Source organism: Drosophila takahashii, chromosome 2R (assembly GCF_030179915.1).
Source record: "Drosophila takahashii strain IR98-3 E-12201 chromosome 2R, DtakHiC1v2, whole genome shotgun sequence".
In the NCBI taxonomy this organism is placed as follows: Eukaryota; Metazoa; Arthropoda; class Insecta; order Diptera; family Drosophilidae; genus Drosophila; species Drosophila takahashii.
In genome coordinates this window covers 4,762,327-4,780,595 of record NC_091679.1, presented here as the reverse complement: position 1 = coordinate 4,780,595, position 18,269 = coordinate 4,762,327, and the positions used below count along the sequence as shown (strand labels likewise).

Sequence of the window (18,269 nt, the reverse complement as noted above, 5' to 3'; positions counted from 1 at the left end):
ATTTTATCCCATGCTTAAAAACCTACCATCAGCTGTTAAAGATAAACTGTTAGAGGTCTTTAACACAATGCTTCAAACAGGATCCTACCCACATAACTGGAAGACAGCCACGGTAATCCCTATACCGAAACCCAATAAAAACAACCAAGAAAAAAATAGCTTCCGTCCCATTTTACTTCTCTCTTGCCTAGTGAAAACAGTCGAGAAAATGATCGCACGCAGACTAATGTGGTTTACCACCCAATAAAACCGTATCTCGCATTACCAGATTGCATTCAAAAAGAGCCACAGTACCATGGACGCTCTGTTGAGATTTCAACACTTCGCGTCGAAAGCCCTTTCCACAAAAAATCATGTATCCGTTCTGGCTACGGATTTTGAAAAGGCTTTCGATCGCGTGGGGTTACATTCAATGTTATGCCAACTTGAACTCTGGGGCGTTGGTCCAAGGCTTTATAACATTATCAAAGCCTTTATGATCAATAGAACTTTCAGGGTCCGAGTAAATAACTCTACCTGTAATCTACACAAGCTCCACAATGGCATTTCTCAGGGTTCCCCTCTATCGGTGGTACTCTTCATGATTGCTTTTGAGCAAATATCTTCAATTTTTAGCAGACACAAAGACATTTCCATTTCTCTATATACTGATGACGCATTTATTTTCATCAAGAAGAAAGATCTAAATTCCGTAAAAGATACCTTCTCAAACGTTCTAAACGAGCTGGATCAGTGGGGCGCTTGATCTGGGGCATCTCTTTCCATTGAAAAATGTCAGGTCTTACATATCAAATAAAAACACCTCTTAACGAGGTAAAAAACTAGTGACGATCGCACCTTCAACATACAAAAGTTCTGATATCAACATTTGTGACGAAAAATTATTACACTCGTCATTAAATAGACTTTCTAATATTTTCTCATTCGGCCCGCCCTAGCAAACTATTCCAGCCTTTTTCCCTTCACAGGCATTTTCTATTGCAGCGTGCCGAATGAGAAAATATTAGAAAGTCTATTTAATGACGAGTGTAATAATTTTTCGTCACAAATGTTGATATCAGAACTTTTGTATGTTGAAGGTGCGATCGTCACTAGTTTTTTACCTCGTTAAGAGGTGTTTTTATTTGATTTACCTTATACCTTTACCTAGGTACTGGGAAATTGAAGTACCTTTACCTTACCTAGGTATTTATTTTTGCCCAATACCTTTTACCTTACCTAGGTAAAAAAACACAGTACCTTTCCCAACACTGGTTAGTAGTTCGAGCTTGCAAAAGTGGCTATTTTCGTATAAAAATAACTTTTAAACGCGACTTTTTACAGTAATGTATTATATATCAAAATTTAAGGAATCTCAAGGGCTATACAGTTTAAAGTTTTAAAGAAAACCGTTTTTGAGAAAAATAAAAAAAAGCTAAAAAAAAAGTTTTAAAAAATTGTCTCTTGTTCATATTTTTTAAACTATTACATTTACACAAATATGCATATAGAAAGCGTTTATAGCATTTAAAAATACCTTTCATACGAGATATAACACAAGTCTGTAGCTTTAGTAGTATAGAAGTTACGGCTTTCCGAATTTTAGCTACTTATAGCTGTTTTCCCGCTAAACTAGCGAGTTTTTCCAAAAGTGGTAGAACAAAAGTTTTTTATATCGATGTGATGAACGTCATATTAAATTTTCAAAACTTAGAAAACATGTTTTGGACAAACTGACAAACTGACAAACAGAATTAAATTTTCATTTTGGGAAGACGAAGGAAATCTTATTTTGGCTATAACTTTTGAACGGAGCGTCGGATTTTGACAAATGACCCCTCGTTCGACGGGTATTTTCAAAAGGAATACAACTAAAACATTGAGAGGGGGCAATTATCCCCACCGGCCCCAACAGCTCCAAATTTCGAAATATTCACTTTTTCACGTTCACGTCTCTCTCTCCCAAGCCAATTGATTTTCTTAGATTCTTGGTATGCAATCCTGTTAGTTTTCGCAATACCTTTCGATAGGTGTATCATTCATTATGATCGGACCATCACAGTAGATTTTCATTTCTTCGTGTATATATAGTAGTCGCCTTCGCACACTCTCCTGGTGCGCTTCGTCACTACATGGACTGCCGTCCATAGTGATTTGCCAAAAAAAAATTGCAACTTTCCTGAAATTGTATTTAACAACAAAATCATTCGACATACCGATCATTTAAAAATCCTAGGAATTACCTTCGACTCTAGGCTTACATTAAAAGAACACTGCTTTAGACTACGAAAGCAGTTAGAATCTCGCTAAATATCATTAAATTTCTATGCTCAAAATACTCACATGTATATATTAGTACTTTAATTAACATAACGAGGGCATTAATTCTCTCTAAAATAGATTACGGGCTGCCGATATTCGGATGGACTGCAGCCTCAAATATCAAGAAAATTCAACCACCATACCACGCAGCTGCACGCAGATCCATCTACGCTTTTCCGACCTCTCCGACCAAGTGCATTCTAGTCCGGACTACCCAGCATCATCAATAGAATTAAGGAAACTACAACTCGACTCATACCCAAATTATACACCACTCCAAATCGGCTATTAGCTGACGACTTCAAAAACACGTTCAAAGAAAGAAGGAGATACAAATGTCCTTCTAGTCTCCGGATATGCGCCAACCTTAGCAAGGACTTGGACCTTCCCCCACCGAACCGATTTAGATCGACCGGGCCATCTCCACCCTGGTCTCGGAACCAACCTAGCATCAACACCAACCTACGAATCTGAACAAAAAACGATACTCCCAGTTCAGTACATCGCACCCGATTTCAATATGAAAAAGAACTCCTCGGTGAAAAACATTGGCTGTTTACTGACGGATCCAAAACTTCGGAATCAACCACATTCGCAGCTATCGACGCTAACAACACCATCATAGCGGGAGGGGCACTCCCCCTCTACAATAAGGTAACGTACTTATTTAGTCGCATCTAAAATCATTTTTCGTCACAAAAGTTGATATCAGAACTTTTGTACGTTGAAGGTGCGATCGTCACTAGTTTTTTACCTCGTTTAGAGGTGTTTTTATTTGATATCAGAAGTTTTTGTTTGTTTACTTTTGCTCTCATAGGTGCTAATATAAACATTTAAATTTAAATTGGTCAATCATAATTTGTAAGCCATTGTATTTAAACAAATTAAGTTAAAAAGGCGTTTAAGTATTTCAAAATACCTTTTAAACGAGGTATGGCACATGTCTGTACCTTTAGTAGTGTAGAACTTACAAACTAACGAAATTTAGTCATTTTTAGCTTTTTCCCGCTAAAGTAGCGGCTTTTTCCAAAAGTCGTAGAACAAAAGATTCCTATATGGAACTCTTAAGTGCAAATTTACTGATTCCATGACCCTAAAATACAGTTCGGATACCCTCACAGAAAATTCAATACTCAGGAAGCTTTAGTTGTTCGAGCTGGCAAAAGTGGCTATATTCGTATAAAAATAACTTTTAAACGTGACGTGACGTGAATTTAAGGAATCTCAAGGGCTATACAGTTTAAAGTTTTCAAGAAAATCGTTACAGCCGTTTTTGAGAAAAATAAAAAAAGGTAGGTAGGTAGAAGTGGTGAGGTCCTCTCTGAGAGCCTCCAAGTAGAGCTGAGCTCCGTTTTGATCCACACCCTCGTAAATTGTTGTCTCCGCGTTCTCTTCAGTACCAGCCTGCATCATTTAGAAAACCTAGGATTGCAGTTATCCTCTGCTTTCCTATTTCTCCCAATGATTCCAGCTGATACGCCCCGAAGTATCTCGCCCTGATATGGTTTAGTGCTGGGCAATGACACATCATGTGCTCAGGTGTCTCCTGTGTGTCTGTTTCTTTGCAGCTCCTGCAATTAGCATTGTACGGAAGCCCCATCTTCATGGCTTGCGTGCCAATGGCCCAATGGCCTGTGATGAGTGCCGTGATCCTTCTAATATCCCTTTTGCTTTTGGATATTAGTTCTCGAGTTCTCTTGCTATTGATGGTTGGCCAGCAGAGCTTTGATCTCCTAAGACCCTGCTTTTCTGACCAACTTTTACTAGCTAGTGTTTTGTAGTGTTCGTGAATCCTTGCTTGGACTGTATTAAGGGATTCAGGTAGACTAGTTGTATAGGAGTCGTCTGCCGACCCCTTTCGTGCAAGTTCATCCGCCTTTTCGTTTCCTGGTATATCATTGTGCCCTGGCACCCATGTTATCTGTACATGGTTGTTTGTTGCTAGTATGTTGAGAGCCGACTTGCAATCGGCTACTAGTGTCGAGTTGGTTCTTGCTGCTGCGAGAGATTTGATAGCCGCTTGGCTATCCGAGTATATCCGTACCTTGGTATTCCTGAGGCATTGCTGAATCGAAAGCTTGGCTGCTTCCAAAATAGCGAGTACCTCAGCCTGAAAAACTGTCGCTGATTCTGGGAGGTGGAATTTCGATTCTATCCCCCAGCTTTCAGCGAAAATTCCAGCCCCTACACCACAGTCCATCTTGGAGCCGTCAGTGTAGAGTGATACCTCATCTTGTCCGGTTACTCTGTCATTCTCCCAGTCTTCCCTCGTTGGAAAGGTAGTCGTAAATCCGTTTCCAAATCTTATCTCCGCTGTCATATAATCCGTCTTGTTCTTTGCCAGATAGTTGTTGTCCTCTAAGATACGGCAGTGCCCTGTGTGGTAGCCTTTCCAGCAATTACTTGCCTTCAGTCTGGCCGCACTCTGCGCTGCCGTATCCTTTATGAAAAGTTCTATCGGCATTATATCCAGAATAGTGTTCAACGCGGCAGCCGGGCATGATCTTAATGCCCCTGTAGCTCCTGCGCAAGCTGATCTTTGTATTCTTGTCAGCTTGGCAATATTGTATGCTCTTGTCAGGGCTGGCCACCAGACTAGTGCCCCGTATGTGAGAATTGGCCTTACCACTGCTGTATAAAGCCATAATATTATCTTAGGGTGTATACCCCAGTTTTTGCCAAACATTTTCCTGCACGAGTAGAATGCTATGCTGGCCTTTCTTACTCGTTCCGTGATGTTCAGTTTCCACGAGAGCTTCGGGTCTAGTATCACTCCTAGATACTTAGCCTTATCCGATAGCTCGAGTTCGATTCCATCTATTTTTGGTTTGCTGTATGTTGGGATCTTTGTTCTTCGCGTGAAGAGCATCAGTTCGGTTTTACTCGGGTTTATACCTAGTCCGCAGGTTTTTGCCCATTCATTTAGTCGGTTAAGGGCCCCCGTCATTATATTACTAATGACATCTGGGAATGGTCCTGATACTAGCAACACTACGTCGTCTGCGTAGGCTACTACTTTTACTCCTCCGCTATTGAGTTCTCTCAATATGTCGTTCATGTTGATGAGCCAGAGCAGTGGCGATAGAACCCCGCCCTGAGGTGTGCCTCTCTTCACAAAGCGTGTGAGGTAAGTGCCACTCAGTTCGGCTGTTATCGTCCTGCTCGTGAGCATAACTCCGATCCAAGCTCTGATGTCTCCTTCAACGCCGATCGAGTTGAGGGAGCTCAGTATGGATTCGGCGTTCACATTATTGAACGCACCTTCTATATCTAAGAAGGTGGCCATTGTATATTGGTTGAAATGTAGCGATTTTTCTATGTGGCAAACTACTTCGTGTAGTGCCGTTTCTGTCGATCTGCCCTTTCGGTACGCATGCTGAGCGTCCGATAGATGCTGCTTCTCGGTGTTTTCCCGGATATGAATATCGATCATTCGTTCCAGCGTTTTCATTAGGAATGAGGTAAGGCTGATCGGCCTGTAATCCTTTGCTAGGATATGTCCTCTTCTTCCTGGTTTTGGTATAAATACAACTTTGGCTTCCTTCCATAGAAGCGGTATGTGTGTTAGTCTGATGCAAGCCGTGTAAATGGCTTGCAGCCACCTACTGATGCTGACCTGTGTTGCTTGAAGCATTGCCGGGAAAATGCCGTCTGGCCCCGGACTCTTATATTTGTCGAAGGAGTTTATCGCCCAGTTGATTCTTTCAATGGTTATGATATCCCTTGTGTGTGTTGGTTGATGAGCCCTCTGACCTTCAGTAGGTGCTGGCTTTTCTCGAAGGTTGCCTGGAAAGTGTGTATCCACTAGTGTCTCTAGGGATTCTTCCACCGTTGTAGTCGCTGATCCGTCTTGTTTGTGTAGTAGAGTTGGGCTGTTATACCCTTTAGCAAGGACCTTGCTTAGTCTAGCCGAGTCTTTTATACCTTCTAGCGATTCGCAGTAAGTCCTCCAAGAGTCTTTCTTGGCTGCGTATATCGCTTTTTTGTATGCTTTTTGTGCTTCTTTGTATGGCTCCCATTCCTTGGTAGCATAGCTGGAGTTATAGGCTTTTCTTGCCCTCTTTCTTAGAGTGCCTAGCTCTTTGGTCCACCATAAAGGGTGTTGTTTCTTAGAGTATGAAACCTTGCATGTTTCCTTATATGCATTGTTTAGAATGTTTGTTAGGTCCTCTACTTCCTTGTCCAGGGTCGTCGTAGAGGTTTGTACCCGTATTCTTCTGTTGCTAACTTTCGAGTAGACAATCTTACCGAATTTGTCCCAGTTTGTTCTACGGGGGTTACGTTTCGGTTCCGGTTTGCTAATCGGAATCGAAATTTCGAACAAAATGTACCTGTGATCTGAAAAGGAATTTTGTTTCGACACTATCCACTTTTCAACCTTATATCTACTAAATTCTGTCTGTAAAGTGAGGTCTAACACCTCTTCCCATCCCTAAAATTCCCTTGTGCTTGGGAATATAAAGGTGGGTGTGTTACCTCTGTTACATATGGTGATGTTGCGGCAGATAATATTATCAAAAAGAGACTCACCCCTTTCGTTGGTTTCCGAGCTTCCCCATAGTGCGTGCCTCGCGTTAGCGTCGCATCCGAGCACCAGGGTCGTCTTAGTATCTTCCGCCCATTGCAGCAGCTTGATGACTGGCTCAGGTGGAGCCGGTTCATCATGGGCCATGTAGGATGAGGCTATCACCATCGATGTCCCATCCGCCGCCACGAATCTGGCAACTGCTAGATCCGGTGTGCTAAGATTGGGGCATAGAAGTGCGTTATAGTTATTCTTTATAATAATACCTGCTCTCGGCCTACCTGTCGAGTTAGTATAAAAGAGTTTATATCCTTGTTGTGTTAGACCCGAGATTTGTCTGTCTCGCGTCCATGGTTCTTGAACGATGCCTATGTCAATGTTCCTCTCACTGAGAAGAACTGCAAGATTGGCTGAAGCATGCATGCTGCGCTTCAGGTTAATCTGCACGACTTTAGGCATCGGTGTTGGGTGTTATGTCTGGGGTCTTGTCGTCGATGACCAGGTCATCCAACAGCTTGTTGGTGTCATCGACCTCCTCGAGAACATCATCCGGCTCTGCCAGGAAGACCTTGATCTTGGCCTTCCGTAGGCCGTACCGGATGGTGTAGTCGGCCTTCTCAAGCTGCGGCAGGCAGCGCTGGTTGATGAGGAAGAGGAACGGCTGGCTCGTCTTCATCTCCTTCTCTACTTTGAGTATTGCCCAGTCCTCAGTATGCACTTCTGGGTTCTGAGCCCTCAGCAGCGACAGCACCTTTCCTTGGTCAGTCTGCCCCTTTGGCAACCAAATGCGAGCCCGCGGCCTCCTTGGAATCTCCCTGGCGTGGACGAGCCTAATGCTAAGGCCGTCCCATGCATTTCCAATCTTGGATATGCATTCCGCCAGGAAGGTCCTCGAGAACGAGTCATCGCACTTGATCACCCGGTGCCCTCTGACCATGTCCGACGAGTCGAAGGAGGGGATCGGACCGTCTGGCACGGCTGATAGCCTTTCAGCTACCATGTCGGCCACCTTGATCTCGATCTCCTCCCACTTCTCCGACAGCAGGCGTCCGTCGTCGTGCAGGTCGTCCACCAGTGCCATCGCGAGGCTGTCTCTGGCTACGTCGCTGAATTTCTTGGCCTTCTTCACAAAGGAGGTCGGTCTTGGCCTCCCCTGTGCGTCCTTTGCCCGTTTCGGTGCGCTCACGCTTGCCTCATGCGAGCGGTCCCTTTTTGTGTTTGTTACAGTGGCCTCCGGGCGCGTCCTCATGTATTCTTCGAATTCTGCGATCTCCGCAAGGCATCGAGTCTTGTCCTCCGCATCGCGCTGGTCAGTCTTGCCCTCTGCCTCATTCTTGGCTATCTTGCCGAGAATAAAACGGGCCCGACTGACCTTGGCCTTACGCTGCTGATGCGTAGCGGTGGCTGCCTTGCTGGTACCCGGCTGGGTTCCGCTGCTGTGTGGGTTGTTGTTCTTGTTGTCTAGTGGGGTGCTGGTCTTAGCAGCCCCTTCCGTTCCCATCGGAGCCGGAGCACCCTGACTGGGTGTTCGCGGCCCTACCTCGACGGTAGCGGAATCGGTTTGGGGTTTAACCTCCCCCGTGAGGTCCGAAGCTACGGTGTTGGGTTTCATTGTCAGTACATGATCGCCCGCGTTGCTCGACCAGGCAAGCGCGGCGGGCCTGAGGGTTGTTGGGGCTCTATGAAAAAGTCGACCGTGACTCCGCCCCAAAGCCACGGCAAGGCCACTTCCGACCCAGGGTTGCCCGGCCCTGGGAAGGCTCCGTTAAAACACAGCTGGATTAACCCCTCAGCTGCGAACCTGAAAGTCAGCGGGCACGGGTCGCTTGACACGCCTGATTTGAGGGGAGGCACTTTAAAGACCTGCCCAGGTCCGCCCGACTACGATTCGTCAGCATCCATAGTCATAGCTAGACTATGGACCTGCTTCTAGCCGCCCTCACGGGGAGAGTATAGTCGCACTACCATCGGTGCACACAGTTACGGCAGGGGACGAGTCCCCCGTTGATCCCCCTGCGTACCCGACGGCTGCCGGCCAAAATAAAAAAAAAAAAAAAAAGCTAAAAAAAAAGTTTTAAAAAATTGTCTTTTGTTCATATCTTTTTAATTATTACATTTACACAAATTGCATGTGAAAGGCGTTTTTAGCATTTAAAAATACCTTTTAAACGAGATGCACAAGTCTGTAGCTTTAGTAGTATAGAAGTTACGGTTTCCGAATTTTAGCTATTTATAGCTGTTTTCCAGCTAAACTAGCGAGTTTTTCCAAAAGTGGTAGAGCAAAAGTTTTTTATATCGATGTGATGAACGTCATATTAAATTTTCAAAACTTAGAAAACATGTTTTGGACAAACTGACAAACAGAATTAAATTTTCATTTTGGGAAGACGAAGAAAATCTTATTTTGGCTATAACTTTTGAACGGAGCGTCGGATTTTGACAAATGACCCCTCGTTCGACGGGTATTTTCAAAAGGAATACAACTAAAACATTGAGAGGGGGCAATTATCCCCACCGGCCCCAACAGCTCCAAATTTCGAAATATTCACTTTTTCACGTTCACGTCTCTCTCTCCCAAGCCAATTGATTTTCTTAGATTCTTGGTATGCAATCCTGTTAGTTTTCGCAATACCTTTCGATAGGTGTATCATTCATTATGATCGGACCATCACAGTAGATTTTCATTTCTTCGTGTATATATAGTAGTCGCCTTCGCACACTCTCCTGGTGCGCTTCGTCACTACATGGACTGCCGTCCATAGTGATTTGCCAAAAAAAAATTGCAACTTTCCTAAAATTGTATTTAACAACAAAATCATTCGACATACCGATCATTTAAAAATCCTAGGAATTACCTTCGACTCTAGGCTTACATTAAAAGAACACTGCTTTAGACTACGAAAGCACTTAGAATCTCGCTAAATATCATTAAATTTCTATGCTCAAAATACTCACATGTATATATTAGTACTTTAATTAACATAACGAGGGCATTAATTCTCTCTAAAATAGATTACGGGCTGCCGATATTCGGATGGACTGCAGCCTCAAATATCAAGAAAATTCAACCACCATACCACGCAGCTGCACGCAGATCCATCTACGCTTTTCCGACCTCTCCGACCAAGTGCATTCTAGTCCGGACTACCCAGCATCATCAATAGAATTAAGGAAACTACAACTCGACTCATACCCAAATTATACACCACTCCAAATCGGCTATTAGCTGACGACTTCAAAAACACGTTCAAAGAAAGAAGGAGATACAAATGTCCTTCTAGTCTCCGGATATGCGCCAACCTTAGCAAGGACTTGGACCTTCCCCCACCGAACCGATTTAGATCGACCGGGCCATCTCCACCCTGGTCTCGGAACCAACCTAGCATCAACACCAACCTACGAATCTGAACAAAAAACGATACTCCCAGTTCAGTACATCGCACCCGATTTCAATATGAAAAAGAACTCCTCGGTGAAAAACATTGGCTGTTTACTGACGGATCCAAAACTTCGGAATCAACCACATTCGCAGCTATCGACGCTAACAACACCATCATAGCGGGAGGGGCACTCCCCCTCTACAATAAGGTAACGTACTTATTTAGTCGCATCTAAAATCATTTTTCGTCACAAAAGTTGATATCAGAACTTTTGTACGTTGAAGGTGCGATCGTCACTAGTTTTTTACCTCGTTTAGAGGTGTTTTTATTTGATATCAGAAGTTTTTGTTTGTTTACTTTTGCTCTCATAGGTGCTAATATAAACATTTAAATTTAAATTGGTCAATCATAATTTGTAAGCCATTGTATTTAAACAAATTAAGTTAAAAAGGCGTTTAAGTATTTCAAAATACCTTTTAAACGAGGTATGGCACATGTCTGTACCTTTAGTAGTGTAGAACTTACAAACTAACGAAATTTAGTCATTTTTAGCTTTTTCCCGCTAAAGTAGCGGCTTTTTCCAAAAGTCGTAGAACAAAAGATTCCTATATGGAACTCTTAAGTGCAAATTTACTGATTCCATGACCCTAAAATACAGTTCGGATACCCTCACACAAAATTCAATACTCAGGAAGCTTTAGTTGTTCGAGCTGGCAAAAGTGGCTATATTCGTATAAAAATAACTTTTAAACGTGACGTGACGTGAATTTAAGGAATCTCAAGGGCTATACAGTTTAAAGTTTTCAAGAAAATCGTTACAGCCGTTTTTGAGAAAAATAAAAAAAAGCTAAAAAAAAAGTTTTAAAAAATTGTCTTTTGTTCATATCTTTTTAATTATTACATTTACACAAATTGCATGTGAAAGGCGTTTTTAGCATTTAAAAATACCTTTTAAACGAGATGCACAAGTCTGTAGCTTTAGTAGTATAGAAGTTACGGTTTCCGAATTTTAGCTATTTATAGCTGTTTTCCAGCTAAACTAGCGAGTTTTTCCAAAAGTGGTAGAGCAAAAGTTTTTTATATCGATGTGATGAACGTCATATTAAATTTTCAAAACTTAAGAAACATGTTTTGGACAAACTGACAAACTGACAAGCGGACAAACTGACAAACAGAATTAAATTTTCATTTTGGGAAGAAGAAGAAAATCTTCTTTTGGCTATAACTTTTGAACGGAGCGTCGGATTTTATCATATGACCCCTCATTCAACGGGTATTTTTTTGCGAGGGGCATTTATCCCCACCGGCCCCAACAGATCCAAATTTCGAAATTTGCCCTTTTTCACTTTCACCGTTCTCTCTCCCAAGCCAATTAATTTTCTTAAAGTCTTGGTATGCAATCCTTTAAGTTTTTGCATACCTTTCGATTGGTGTATTACTCATTACGATCGGACTATCACAGCAGATTTTCAATTTTGCTGCTATATAATAGTAGTCGCCTTCGCACACTCTCCTGGTGCGCTTCGTCACTACATGGACTGCCGTCCATAGTGATAATCATAAAACAAAACATAATGCTACAAATCAAGTTCCAGCCAACATATTTATGTATGCAGGAACTCCTGATTACGACACACAAGAAAAGAAAATAAATAGAACTGAAAAGCTAAATGAAAAACGTCATGATTCCGAAATAGACACAAATTATAGACAAGCTCCTTTGGTAAAGTCCAAAACTACAAATCCATTTAAGAAGACGGGCACCTTAAGAAAAGTTGACGAAAAACATTTTGAGGAAACAAATAAAGGAAGAAAGATTATTCATTATAAATCGAAATTTAAAAAGAAGAAGAAAATTAATAGAAGTAAATACAATGATAATTCCAGGCAAACAGAAGAAAATGAACGGAGCCAACAACAACAACTTAATGAAAACAATGACCTTCTCCATGATACTAACAACTATAATTCAACTAACATTCGGACAGAGCATTGAAATAAATCCGATTAAGGGCCGGTTTCTCGAGTCCCTGTCAAAGTCCCTGATAGCTATCTGTCCGAAAAACTTAAAGACCAGATAAACTGTTCGTAAAAGCAAATCGACTGCTTTAATTTATCTGAACGAGAAACAATTAAAGAGTGCTGTTAACGCACAGAATTGTGGTGTAAAGCGCAAAAAATGGCGTGCTTCGATTATTTCATCAGCTGTTTGGGTATATTTCAAGGGAAAAGTCAGATGTGATTTCTTTTCTTTTTCTTAGTTGGCTTTGGGAAATCAGCTGTCATTCTATCGAGTCGAAAACCCTTAACAGGGACTCCGAGTCCCTGTCAAAGTTAGTTCTCACATTTATGCTCGAGAAAGCCAAAATGCCTTAGCAGGGACTTTATCTGTTCGAGAAATGTTAGCCGGCACTCGAGAAACCGGCCCTAAGGCCCAAAATGGCAGCCGAAGAAAGTCAATGGCTACTTTTCTATATTCTAGGGTCATTTCATTCATATATTCAAAGGTGATTTTGTCCTTAAATACGTACAAAAATGTTTTGGCTGCGACGGCAAAACAAACATATGAGATTTTCATTTTTCCATTTTTAAGAAAAATTCTTTCTTGAATTTTTTCCATCAAGAAAGGTTTTCTGTATTCAAAGGCAAATTTTCTAATAACAAGAAATTTTTTTTCTATTTTCAAAGGTAGGCCGATTCAATGGCGAGATTTCCAAAATTTAGAAATTAATTTTTATGAGTGCACAAACAAGTGCTGGTAGCTCAGTTTTTCACGTCATCAATACAAATATAAACGGCGTTATCTAAAGCAATGAAAAAAATACAATAATCTATTTATGTCAATTAAAAGATATAATTTACCTTCTGCATATGTTTTATGTGAATTATTAAAAGTTGCTTAAAATCTCCAAATGGACAAACTTTAAAAGTGGCATCAATCAGATAATTACGATTTTGCTCTTCAATATTATTTTCAATTAAGCCAATTATTATTATTTATTTATTTATCTTCCTAGCGCTAAAGTTAACAATTTAACTTAATAATAAAGCACTAGTCACAAAACAAAGTTTACAATCTTGTTAGAAGAAAAAATGCAGTACGCAAATGAGCTTGAAAAAGCTTTGAAAAAGCGTTGTGGAGAATTTCCTTTGGTCATACCAAATAGGCTCATTACGTTTTCATCTTCAAACATTAAACGAACGCTCTCTGGAGTTGTTGGAGACTTGGGCAAGAATGGCTGCCTTATTCTTTGTAGAGTTCGTTTGACAGTATCGCAGTTGACCTCAATCTCCTTCTCACCTTTGGTTTTTTTTATCAAACAGAAAAAGGAATAATTAAATTTTAATATCGAATTTTACTAAAAATACAAAAATATAAAAGCATGGAATGGAAAAAACCGAATATTAATGTTGCCCTAATTTTCGGCTTTTTTTTCGTTTGTGCATGTTTCTCAGTTAAATTTAAAAAAAAACAAGAAAGGAAGCTAGCTTCGGCAAGCCGAAGCTTATATACCCTTGCAGATCATTCTATTAATTTACAAATCGCAAAAATGTTAAATTTCTTATTATTTCACATTAATTTTTCGATCGTTTCTATCACAGCTATATGATATAGTAGTTCGATCTTTTAAAAATTAAAATCGAAATTTGGAAATATTTCAAAGTAGTCATATCCCAGAGTAGAAGGAACTGTAATAAAAACCAACAAAGATATAATTTTTGCCCATTAATTTCCATTTAATTTTTCGACCGTTCCTATGGCAGCTATATGATATAGTGATCCGATTTAAAAAACAAAAAAACCGAAATTCAGAAATATATAAAAAAAAATGTTCCCAAGAGTAGAAGGTAAAAGGTAAAAAAAACACCGGAGCTAGAATTTTTTTACGTTTTTTTTTTTGATCCTTCCTATCGGAGCTATAAGATATAGTTGTCCGATCCGTTTGGTTCCGACATATATACTACCTGCAATAGAAATACGACTTTTACGAAAGTTTCATCCCGATAGCTTTAAAACTGAGAGACTAGTTTGCGTAGAAACGGACGGACAGACGGACAGACGGACGGACAGACGGACAGACGGACGGACAGACGGACAGACGGACAGACTGACAGACGGACAGACGGACAGACGGAAAGACGGACAGACGGACATGGCTAGATCGACTCGTCTAGTGATGCTGATCAAGAATATATATACTTTATGGGGTCGGAAACGTCTCCTTCACTGCGTTGCAAACTTCTGACTGAAATCATAATACCCTCTGCAAGGGTATAACAAGAAAGGAAGCTACCTTCGGCCAGCCGAAGCTTATATACCCTTGCAGATAAAGTAATACTCACTCGGTGCAGTTCCAGGAATTCCAGATTCAGCGTTTCTATTTTTGAATTTTATTTTTAAGTAGTCAAGAATTAAAAGACATATGTACTACCTGCAATAGGAAGAAGACTTTCGGGAAAGTTTCATCGCGATAGATTTAAAACTGAGAGACTAGTTCGCATAGAAACGGACAGACGGACAGACGGACATGGCTAGATAGACTCGGCTATTGGTGCTGATCAAGAATATATATACTTTATGTGGTCGGAAACGTCTCCTTCACTGCGTTGCAAACATCTGACTGAAATTATAATACCCTCTACAAGGGTATAACAAATAACATATATATATTCAAGAAAAAGTAATAAAACAAGCTTTAATCCTGCATCATTAAATTTTTTGAAAAAAAAACCCTTTCTTGAAACAAGAAATTTAATTTCTTGAAACAAGAAACAAACCACCTTTGAAACAAGAATCGCCTTTTTTGTTTTAAGAAATATTTGTCCTTGTTTTAATGGTGGCTTTCTAAAAAACCCTTTCTTGTTTTAAGAAATTTAATTTCTTGAAACAAGAAATATTTTTTTTTGTTTTAATGGTGCCTTTCAAAAAAAACATTTCTTGAAACAAAGGTGAGGTCGCCTTTGGCAAAAATTCAAGAAAGAATTTTATAGATTTTAATGAAATTCTTCGATTTTTTTTAAGAGTGTGCATATTGATTCCAACATTTGTTGCTTAAAAGGTGCATCTTTTATTTCGGACTACGAAAAAGCAATGGGGAACGCTCTAAAAAAATTGCATCCCTCATTGGACTTCTTTGCTTGTTGGTTCCAATTTACACAAGCATGCAAAAAAAATGCAAAAAAGACGTCCGCATTCGAAAAAATACTAAAATGCAATAAACATGCATATGTGCTCTTTCTCAAGTTTTTGTATTTACCGCTTCTACCTGCAACAAAAATAGTCGAAGCTTTTAATATGTTGAAATGCCAAGCACAATCTTTAGAAAATAAGCTGTTTTCTTCATTTTTAAAAAGGTTGGTTTTGTGTTATAAGTTATAACTTATAAATTTGTATTGTTCTTAGTTTTTTGGTATATTATTATTCTTAGGAAGGACCTGAGAACTTTTCGGTTTTTAAGCGTTCAACTCGTACCACCAGATTCGAGCAAAAGGACATTTTTTCAAATTTGCCCAATGTTTAATTAATGCAGAATTCGAGAAAAGCCGCGAATTCGCTCTCCTGTTCCAAAACGGCGGTGTTGGAAATCAACCAATAACAAAACAGTTAGTATAAATTATTTTATTAAAAGATAATTATACATAAGAAAAATTATTTTTTCAGAATCGCGCTCAAAAAATCATGGACGCAATGGAGTTGTTTGAGAATGGAGAAATAGATATTCAGGGATTTTTAACTCGCACGGTTTCGCTAAACGATCCTCTTCAGAAGCAGGATATCTTCAACAGTGTGGATGACACGGAAACTAATTCGGCTGACCTTAATTCTTCAATATCATCTATTTCCTCAGAAGGTTCCAATTTGAGTCAGTTGTCGGATACTGCTATGGTTCAAATTAACCCATGCACTGTGGGAAAAAAGTCTATTTTTTTGGCATAAAATCTAGTTTTACAGATACAATTTAGAAATTTTCTATATATACTATTAAGATAAAGCTGTAATTTCGGTTTTTGTTGCTTTTTGAATCGGACCATTGCTTTCATCCACCGCCCACGCCGCATATTCAAATTAATTGGCAGGGATTTTAAAAAATTTGTATTTGTATTGGTAAGACGGTAAAAAAATTTCGGATTACGTTAATTTTTAAAATTTGTCAAAAAAAAAAAAATTGCTGACATGTACAAGAAAAGTTAAATATTATCTAAGAGCAGATGCCAATTTTAGCTTTAACGGGGGTCCAGCTTCTTTATATTTGAGCCCTTTGGAGCCAGGATTTTCACTTGACTTGTCCCTTTCCATAAATTCAATTTTTAAGATTAATGAAAGCCACTTAGATTGTTTTTTTATTTAAAAAAATTTTTTTTTTTATGTTTATAAGTTGCTAGATTTAAGTCATTTGTTTGAAGAAACGTGCAAAAAGTTGCAAAAATTATTAGTTTTGCGATATTAAGGATACATTTGGTAAAACCTTTGCGTTTTTACATTTTTGCAACTTTGTGCCATTTATAAGTTGTACACCACGGAACACAAACAAACTTGTTAGTTTTAAGCTAAAAAGATACACATTTAAAAAAGTTCACAGTTGGACAACAAGCCATAATAATCAAAATATGTAATCTAAGATACATTTATAAATACCTTTGCTACGATTTGACATGATCAGAAATAATAAACCTTTTTGTTGCTCCACAAAATAAGCACTGAAAGTTTGCAAAGATTTTTCACTAATTTACGCAAACAACAAAGTCAATCGAACAGCTGCTTTGTTCGCTTATCAACTCTATAGTGTTGTTAGTAAAAAATCTTAGATAACTGTTCTTGGCTAATTAGGGTATGTAAACTCACAAAATATATATTTAATTTTTAATAATAATTTGTAAAATAAGTTGATTTTATGCCAAAAAAATTTACTTTTTTCCCATAGTGCCATGTAATATGTGCCTATTAAATCCTAAATCTGTTTTGCTGCGACCATGTAATAATGTAAATATATGCGGCTTATGCTGGGATAAAATTGTCGAAAATAATTCGTTGAAAAATGATGACACTGAAGATGATGAAAGTGGAAATTCGAAACCGAAATGTCCCAGCTGTAATCAGCCTGTTGATGAGCCAATTCGAAATGTTTTTATTTACAATTAAGTAAGATGTTAACTAAAATGCTGTTAATATATTCAAAAACAAACAGTTTGAAGTAATAATACATATAAATTACAAGGATTTTCTTTGAATCGGGACGTTATGATCAGCGGCGGGGTCTACACTAGTCGGCATAATTATTTTGACAACTTTCAAAGTTAAATCTTCTCATATTTTGAACTTATAATATAAACATTTTGGCACCTATAGAAAGAGCACTTCAATTTCGTTTAAATGACACAACAATGTTCTTAACCCAATAAGCACCCTTTGAAAAGTTCGAAAATTAGAAAATTTATTGTGAAGGTCAAATTTTCAACTTTTTTCCTGGGGTTTAAAACCAAAATGTTTTGATGCAAAGTTTTTTCCCAATCAAAATTAATAATACTTGCAAAAAAAATTTTCCTTGTATTTTTTATAATTTTTTTGAGAATAGCTAAAATTAACAATTTTAGTCGCTTTCTCCACCTTTTCGTACAAAATTTTACTAAGATCGTTCCATTCAAAAAATCATAAAAAATACAAGGAAAAATTTATATTAAAAGTTCAAAATATGACTACAGTTAACATTCAAATCTGTCAAAATAATTATTCCGGCTAGTGTACATGGAGGTGAAATATTTATTTTTCAAACGTCATACCTCCGCGCGGAGATATGTCGCTTGCAGAAGAGCGGAGATATGACGTTTAAAAACGACATATCTCCCCCGTTAACACTAGTTTACAGCCGAAATGCTCCCCAGAAATTGATGGCAAATTCTGTTAGATTTGGACCCCTAGATCACGAAAATAGCACTACATTTTTTTTCGATGGCACAGTTTTTTTTTAAAGATTTTTTAAAGTTTGAAATGTTAAATTTCAGACTTTTTTCAAATTTCTTCTTATATCTCGGCAGATATTTACTCGGTTGGTCCAGTTTTAGTT

General features: G+C 39.1%; 1 protein-coding gene and 1 long non-coding RNA gene across 2 annotated transcripts in view; one reads left to right on the top strand and one right to left on the bottom strand.

The window, feature by feature from the left end:
• Nucleotides 1-18,269, top strand: part of LOC138912474 (uncharacterized) — a 199,026-nt gene that overhangs the window by 6,712 nt on the left and 174,045 nt on the right. Inside the window, exons 3-4 of the long non-coding RNA XR_011418017.1 lie at nucleotides 2,380-2,955; nucleotides 9,839-10,414. This is a non-coding gene — a long non-coding RNA (uncharacterized lncRNA). The remainder of the gene's footprint in view (nucleotides 1-2,379; nucleotides 2,956-9,838; nucleotides 10,415-18,269) is intronic.
• Nucleotides 6,806-8,438, bottom strand: LOC138912499 (uncharacterized). The gene is made up of 2 exons (XM_070213470.1): nucleotides 7,108-8,438; nucleotides 6,806-7,043 (listed from the first exon to the last, which is right to left on the bottom strand). The coding sequence occupies exon 1, from the start codon at nucleotides 8,436-8,438 to the stop codon at nucleotides 7,278-7,280; it is 1,161 nt and encodes a 386-aa protein (XP_070069571.1). The 3' UTR covers nucleotides 6,806-7,043; nucleotides 7,108-7,277.

Bases quoted from the DNA above. Each gene is read 5' to 3' on its own strand.
- LOC138912499 (XM_070213470.1), bottom strand. From the start codon at position 8,438: ATGAAACCCAACACCGTAGCTTCGGACCTCACGGGGGAGGTTAAACCC.